Source organism: Ochotona princeps, chromosome 5 (genome assembly GCF_030435755.1).
Source record: "Ochotona princeps isolate mOchPri1 chromosome 5, mOchPri1.hap1, whole genome shotgun sequence".
Lineage (NCBI taxonomy): Eukaryota > Metazoa > Chordata > Mammalia > Lagomorpha > Ochotonidae > Ochotona > Ochotona princeps.
Window position 1 is genome coordinate 92,039,919 of NC_080836.1, and position 7,773 is coordinate 92,047,691.

A 7,773-nucleotide genomic window follows, 5' to 3' on the forward strand; every position below is an offset into this window, starting at 1 on the left:
CAGCCCACACCACTGCCCACCAGCTGTCTCCCCCTTCCCCCATCTACCTGGCGATCCCACCCAAATCAACCAATGCACTTGCCAGACAATCTTAGAAGTGAGGTGTCTTAGGACCTTCTTGGGACCAGGTCTTGGTCGCTTTCAAAGAAGCCCAGATGTCTTCTTGGGCCAAAAAAAAAAAGGCACCCTCACACTTGCCATCGCAAAATCCCCTAGCCGCTCCCTTCTCTGATTGCTGCCCCCATCCCCACCCTCTGAAAGTCAGGCAGGCATCCAAAGTTAAAAGGGACCCCCACATCTACCACCCGAGGGGGCTCCCACCACAGTGCTGACTGGCTCTGCGATGGCAGTTGGCAGACCGGCCTGTGTTTGGCCTTCCCGAGGCCGTCAGCCCCCTCGCAGGCCCCCTGTCCGCCCACCCACCTGCCCCGCCCCCGCGGCCCGGCAGTCCTTTCCTGGCAGGACAGCAGGATCCTGCAGCTGTCGGAGGAGGGGCCGCGGGGGCTGATGTCAGGAGCCCTACAAATAGTGCCGCCGGCCGGGGGCCCGGGCAGTCTCCTTCGTCGTCTCCACCACTCCAGCCGGCCGCCCGCGCGCCCGCCGCCTCCTCCGTGCGCCCACCCAGCCTCGCCCGTGTCGCCGTCGCCGCCGCCACCATGAGCCAGGCCTACTCGTCCAGCCAGCGCGTGTCCTCCTACCGCCGCACCTTCGGCGGGGCTCCGGGCTTCTCGCTGGGCTCCCCGCTCAGCTCACCCGTGTTCCCGCGCGCGGGCTTCGGTTCCAAGGGCTCTTCGAGCTCGGTGACGTCGCGTGTGTACCAAGTGTCGCGCACGTCGGGCGGGGCTGGGGGCCTGGGGTCGCTGCGGGCCAGCCGGCTGGGAACCACGAGGGCGCCCTCGTACGGCGCAGGCGAGCTGCTGGACTTCTCGCTGGCCGACGCCGTGAACCAGGAGTTCCTGGCCACCCGTACCAACGAGAAGGTAGAACTACAGGAGCTCAATGACCGCTTTGCCAACTACATCGAGAAGGTGCGCTTCCTGGAGCAGCAGAACGCGGCGCTCGCTGCCGAGGTGAACCGGCTCAAGGGCCGGGAGCCCACGCGTGTCGCCGAGCTGTACGAGGAGGAGCTGCGTGAGTTGCGGCGCCAGGTGGAGGTGCTCACCAACCAGCGGGCACGCGTCGACGTGGAGCGTGACAACCTCCTCGACGACCTGCAACGGCTCAAGGCCAAGTGAGGCGTGCGGGGCCGGATCCCCTCCTTACCAGTCCCCCTTCTATTAACACCCTCCTTCTGCTCCAGGCCCAGGGCCCCTCTAGGCCCTGAGAGGCTCGTTCACTGGGCTCTCCCGCCACAGGGAGATCCGCGTAGGTCTCTCCCTTGTGTCCCCAGCCTACACGGGAGTTTGGGGGCCCTACATTGGGAATGGAAATGGGAAACCCCCTTGCTAAGATGCTGGGGTGATCGTAAGGTAGATCAGAGAAGCAGGTACACGCAGGCCAGGCCAGGAGGGACAGGGCCAGCAGGCTAAGCCACAGTTGGCTGGTGAGGCTCTAGAAAGAGGGGTACACAGGGGGACTATGGCCCATGGACAGAGCCCAGGCTGCTGTTTCACAAGGCAGATCTGGCAGCTGGAGGAAAGGGGACAATGTTGGGAAGGGCTGTGACCTCAGGAAGCTGGAGAGCCCCGCGGCAGCCTGAGAGGGCAGGCAGGCTCTGCTTCAGATGGCCCAAGCGACTAGGGTCACCCTTCTGCCACCAAAAGTCACAAACATGAACCAAGCAACCCTGTGGGCCAGGCTAGGGCTGAGGTCTGGGAGCACAGAGTGGACTAAATAGACACGAGTCCTGACCCTGTGGAGGTCACAGGCTCGTGGGCACAGAGATTTGGGAGAGGGTAGCTTCAGAGTAGTGATTGGGCCACTTCCTGTCCCCTCCCTGCCTGGGCGGGGCCTCTGCCACTCCCTCTCTGGGCCTCCTGACTCCACACAGGAAGCCAGGCCTCCTCCCCCTGCTGCCCACTTTATCCCTCCCGCCCACAAGGCTCTGTCCATCTCTCTGTCCCAACCAGGCTGCAGGAGGAGATCCAGCTGAAAGAAGAGGCTGAGAACAACCTGGCTGCCTTCCGAGCGGTGAGCCCTCTTCCATAGCTGTATTAGCTGCCTTCCTTCCCCCTGGTTTCCCATGCCCCTGCATGGCCCCTGGGCCCCCAGTCCTTCGCCTGGACGGCCAGTGATGCCCTACTTCTCGCTTGTCCTCGGCCAGGATGTAGACGCAGCCACACTAGCTCGCATTGACCTGGAGCGCAGAATCGAATCCCTCAACGAGGAGATCGCGTTCCTTAAGAAAGTACACGAGGAGGTACGCCTGGGTCCCTGAGCCTCAGGGCGGTGAAAAGCAGCTGGAAAGTAGGGGGAGGTGTGGGACCCAGGGATGGGCGTGGGAGGGTGCTGTGGTGGGCAGGGACTGGGTTTGGGCGGGAACTGAAGCCCAGCCACACCACACAGGAGATCCGCGAGTTGCAGGCCCAGCTTCAGGAACAGCAGGTGCAGGTGGAGATGGACATGTCCAAGCCGGACCTCACAGCTGCCCTCAGAGATATCCGGGCTCAGTACGAGAGCATCGCGGCTAAGAACATTTCTGAAGCCGAGGAGTGGTACAAGTCCAAGGTGAGTGATCCGGCCCAGGGACTGCGGCCCCTCTATCCTCATTAGCCCCGATCTGCAGGTACTGCCTTTGGGGGTAGGGAGAAAGGGGAAGCCTGACGCCTCCCTGCTCCTCTGCCTGCCTGTACTCTGCTCTTCCCTTTGCCCAGGGTATATCCCCCCTTCGCTCTCTGCTCTTAGGTGTCCGACCTGACCCAGGCTGCCAACAAGAACAACGACGCCCTGCGCCAGGCCAAGCAGGAGATGATGGAGTACCGGCACCAGATCCAGTCCTACACCTGCGAGATCGATGCCCTTAAGGGCACTGTGAGTCTCCACTCCAGCCACTTCTGCCTGCAGCCCATGCCCTCACCCTGTGACCTTGGGCCCATCACAGTCCCTGCGCCTCCAGTAGGGGGTCTCACTAGGGAATCAAAGGTCTCCCCAGATGGGTGTGGGGAGGCTGACTATAGGGGCTGTCTATATCTGTCCACAGAAGGCTTCCTTTTTGTTCAGTTTTCCCTAGCTAAGAGGTCTTAGGCAGCCCCTTGGACCACCTTCCCCACCTGAGGCTGTGTGTGTCTCTCTGTTTCCCAGTGCCCCCAGTGGCCTCCTGTCGGCACACTGGTCTTTATTTCTGGGCTCCTCCACCCTGTTTTTTGCAGAACGACTCCCTGATGCGGCAGATGCGGGAGATGGAGGACCGCTTTGCCAGCGAGGCCAGCGGCTACCAGGACAACATCGCTCGCCTGGAGGAGGAGATCCGGCACCTCAAGGATGAGATGGCTCGCCACCTGCGCGAGTACCAGGACCTGCTCAATGTCAAGATGGCCCTGGATGTGGAGATTGCAACCTACAGGAAGCTGCTGGAGGGCGAGGAGAGCCGGTGAGGGGCAGGGCAGAGCTGGGGCGGGGAGAGGAGGATGTTGAGCAGCCCAGTTCTGCTCTGGCAGGGGTGGGGGCAGAGAGAGGGCAGCAGGCTCAAGACCAACTCAACCAAACCTGGAAAACAGAAGCCACCTCTGTTCTCTTTGCAAACAATGAACCAAGGCCACCTGGCTTAAAAAAAAAATGACTTAATGAGCAGCTTTTATAACATGAGAAAATTAAGTATTCTCCTATTCACTTTTAGAATGAAATATGCAACAAGCAGCCATAAAAGAAAGCTGCCAGTTAGGGGAGGCATGGGAGCAGAGTGGGCAATGATGAGGAAGGAAAGGGAAGGACAGAGACGGGGAGTGACAGGGAGCCCCACCTGTGGAAGGGCTTAGAGTAGGTGAACAGAAACCTGCACACACACACACGCACACACACACAACCACACACCTAAAGAGAGAAACTCAGAAAGGCCAAGCTACCCACCTGCAAACACAGAAAACCACCCGCAACTGGAGTGGACAAGAGAGCACCTGCTGGGATGATGATGGTGTGCTGTTTCCTAGTTTGTTACCTGGAAGTAGACATTGACCAAAGACCCAAACTGCACTCTGAAGATGTGTGCATTGCACCAAATGTAAATTTAACCTCAATTTAAAACGGGTCAATTTCTGCCCCTGCCAGTAGTATCTATGGCATGCAAATGTGAATATCTGAGGTTTCAGGAAAGCAGCAGACGTGTTTAGATGTGGACTTAGGCATGCACAGTTCAAGTTGTACAGAAGGCTACCTGACAGCTTTATAAAGGCACTGCAGTCACATTGCATTTCATCCACACTACACGGTACTGGCCTGGCTGGAAGACGGGCATGCAGACCATGGGTGGCACTGTGGCTGCCAGTGTTCCTGACCTCTGGCAGTGTCAGGAACACAGGGGACGTCCTGGTGAAAGGGAGAATTTGTGGGGTTGGGCATCTTAGTACCACCCAACGGGGTCAGGGATCCTTCCAGAAGGGACAATGCCTGGGATAGTTAAGTTGCCCTTGAACCGCATTCCCTGGGCAGTCGAGGGCAGCGGGAGTTTTGGGGTGAGCAGATCAGGACAGCTCAGGATGGTGTTTGAGGAGGACCAGGGCACGCCTTGATGATGCTGAGGGAGTCACAGGGAGAGATGGGAGGGTCCTTAACCTTCTGGGGCTTACACTGTCCCCTTTCAGGATCAACCTTCCCATTCAGACGTACTCTGCTCTCAACTTCCGAGGTGAGTGTGTTCTGGGGGTAGAGATGGGGGGAAGGCAGGGATCCCCTCGAGTAGGGGATGGAACAGGGGAGCAGGGACAGGCCTGAGGGCTGCAGGCTGCTGAGAGTGTGAGGGCCTGTTTAGGTAGAAGCAGGTGAGTCCAGTTCTAAAGGCTGGAATTTCAGATTTGCATTTCATATTTCCCATATCTCCTGTACTGTCTGGACGAGCCAGACACTCAGGAAATAGCCTCTGGCCTGCACTCCCAATGCTGAAAGCACCAGGGATGTCGTGGGGGGCCTGGCAGCAGGGGCATCTTCTCTCTGAGCTGGACGGCAGCCCCCACCCCCACCCCTGTTAACAATCCGTTCAGCCAAGCACCCCAGCCCCACGGCTGCTTTTCCAGCACCTCCAATAGCTGGGACAAGTTGCTGGCTGGGAAGTTGAAAAAAAAAAATCCAGATCTCAGCAAAGCCAAGCAATGGAAAGGAGCTCTTAGGGCATTGTGCCATTAATAATATGCAGATCAAGTGGCTTTCCAACCCAGGATTGCAGCAAAACACGCTCTAATGATGCATTAGGAAGGCGAGTCCGAGTTCTTGGCAGCCTCACCTTTCCTAGATCAAACCTTTTACGTCGTTGATGTGCGTTTCCATCAGGAGAAAATACACGCTGTGCTGCGCCAAGCCACGGCGTTCATCACACACTAGCTGCTTGCTAAGGAGATTCAGGAATGCCACACTCATAACGCCAGGGACCTTGACTTGACCCTCCCTCTAAAACCAAAGCGCTCTTTTCCATTAGTTGTTTAGAAGGACACCCCATGTGAACCTTGCGTTGAAAACTGCTTAATGTGTTTGCAGATCAATAGTCCTGTGGCCATAATAGGGCCAGCATTGCTGTGACCTGTTCACAGTGAGGGAATTGAGGAATGGCAGGGCAGGTGAATCAGGGCCTGACGCCGGCTCCGTCTCACCCCCATGAAGATATCAGGTGGTTCATCCAAGCCTCAAAGACGGCCAGGTTCTATGAGATCCTTCAGCACATGTGTAGCACTTAACTTTGTGATTCTCATGATCTGGGAGGAGGGGAGTCCCAGAAACACACGCACACAGGGCTCTCCCAGGGTCCAGGGGTGGAAAGCAAGTATGGGGGTGTAATAGTGAATGCTGGGAAGCCTGGGTGTGCTGCACAGCCCATTTGAGGGGCAGATATGTAGGCTCCCTGAGTCCATTTCAGGCCCAAGGCTGCCCCCCACAACAAGCCTGCAGAGCCACTTGCTGGGCACTGGGCTCAGGGATGAGCTGCAGAAGGCTTGAAGAAGTTAACAAGTCTGCCTCAGGGGGGCGCGCACGTGCCAAAGCTCAGGCCTGAGGTGCTCGCTGTGGAGTCCCAGTCCCCAGTGCAGCCCCGGCCTGCCTAGGCTGGATACGCTGAACATGCCACACATCTGTCACAGAAACTAGCCCGGAGCAAAGAGGCTCTGAGATCCATACCAAGAAGACTGTGATGATCAAGACCATTGAGACCCGGGATGGAGAGGTGAGCCCTCTGATGTCCTTCCCTGGCATGGGGCTGTGGGCGTGTCTGCAGTTGCCTCTCCCCAGGTGGGCTGGTTCAGGCCTTTGGTTGGGCGCGGGGCAGGAGGAGGCCTGCTGTCCCCAGGGGTAGGGGGTGTCACAGGGCTGAGGCCCCCTTCTCAGGTGAGCACTCATTGGACTGGGCTTCTCTTACTCCCCAGGTTGTTAGCGAGGCCACACAGCAGCAGCACGAGGTGCTGTAAAGCCAGAGAGCCCCGGAGACCGTCCTCGCCCCTGTCCTCACTGCCTCCCGAAGCCTGCCTCCTTCTATCCAGGACACCGCACCCGAGCCACCTGTCCCCATCACAGCCCCTGACCCTGCCTCACCAACCCTCCCTCGTGATTCCCCAACAGGGAACATGGCATGGCTCTGTCCAGCCTACAGGGGGCATCCCAGACACCTGCCTCGAGTCCTGGCTGTTAAAAGTGGATGAACGTGACCTGGGGCCGTGACCCTGCCTCTCTCGCCTCCTAAAGTGCAGGCTCCAGTCTGTGGCTTTGGAGAGAAGCCCCAGAGTGCAGTATTGAGACCCAGCAGGGTCAGGGTGGAGCCCTGGGGCTCTCACCATCCTTGAGCCTGGGCTGGAGAGCATGAGGACAGCCTTGGGCAGGTGGCAAGGGGACTGGCCCCCTGTTGGAGACAAGGGGGGACTGTCAAACACAGTCCCCTTCCCTTCCTCTCCCCAGCTCAGGGAGGACATAGAAAGCAGGGGCTGCAAGAGGGAACCCCCGCAGGTGCCGCATGTGGGAGCAGGAGATTCCGAAGGAGAGAGGGTGGGTGAGATGCTGCAGAGGAGAGAGGCAGAGAGTGGTCTCAGGCCGGCGCCCGGGGTGCCCACCTCCCCCCATGCCCGCCCCTCTCGCTGCAGGGCGACGGACAGAAACAATAAAGACATAAGCACAAACTGCACCTGTTTGGACTGCTGGCTCTCCGAGGGGTGGGGACCCCTGGGCCCTGTCACCTCACCATGACCCCGAGATGCACTGTGTCCTGCTCCTACCCAGCCACATGGGCAAGGAGGGCTGGCCAAGGGGAGCCACAAATGCTTCCCGCTAGACTCCAATCCCCTGGACAGCCGCTTTTGGCCCCCTCTTCACTCTGGGGTCCATGCAGAGACACTTGGCACTTCCCCCAGATACCTCGGAAGAAGACCCATCTCTATCCCTCCCCCAAAGAAGCCTGGGTTCCTTTCATGAACCCTGCTAGACATGTCTTCTGCACAGGAGCCCAGCCCACCAAAATGCCAGAGTTCAGAAAAGAAGCCTAAGATTGCTCCTGTATTTGGCTCCAGACACTCAACCATCCCCACCATTACTGACCCCAAAACAATTACAGAGTGTCGTTACCTGAGGGGAAGCTGGGGAAGAGGGGAGTGGCAGGGAGGTGAGGGAGGACATGAAAAAGGGACTGGGGTGTCATAGAACCCAACAGGA

At 58.7% G+C, this 7,773-nt stretch overlaps 1 protein-coding gene across 1 annotated transcript; it reads left to right on the forward strand.

The window, feature by feature from the left end:
* The first annotated feature begins 542 nt into the window (after window positions 1-542).
* On the forward strand, window positions 543-7,249 carry DES (desmin). The gene is made up of 9 exons (XM_004576801.3): window positions 543-1,231; window positions 2,070-2,130; window positions 2,264-2,359; window positions 2,506-2,667; window positions 2,845-2,970; window positions 3,309-3,529; window positions 4,737-4,780; window positions 6,219-6,301; window positions 6,501-7,249. The coding sequence occupies exons 1-9, from the start codon at window positions 657-659 to the stop codon at window positions 6,540-6,542; spliced, it is 1,410 nt and encodes a 469-aa protein (XP_004576858.1). The 5' UTR covers window positions 543-656; the 3' UTR covers window positions 6,543-7,249.
* Window positions 7,250-7,773: the final 524 nt, after the last annotated feature.

Excerpts from the sequence above, each read along its gene's own strand:
- DES (XM_004576801.3), top strand. The coding sequence starts at position 657 with ATGAGCCAGGCCTACTCGTCCAGCCAGCGCGTGTCCTCCTACCGCCGC. Across the intron at positions 4,781-6,218 it reads CTCTGCTCTCAACTTCCGAG|AAACTAGCCCGGAGCAAAGA; the intron begins GTGAGTGTGTTC and ends CATCTGTCACAG. Across the intron at positions 6,302-6,500 it reads TTGAGACCCGGGATGGAGAG|GTTGTTAGCGAGGCCACACA; the intron begins GTGAGCCCTCTG and ends CTTACTCCCCAG.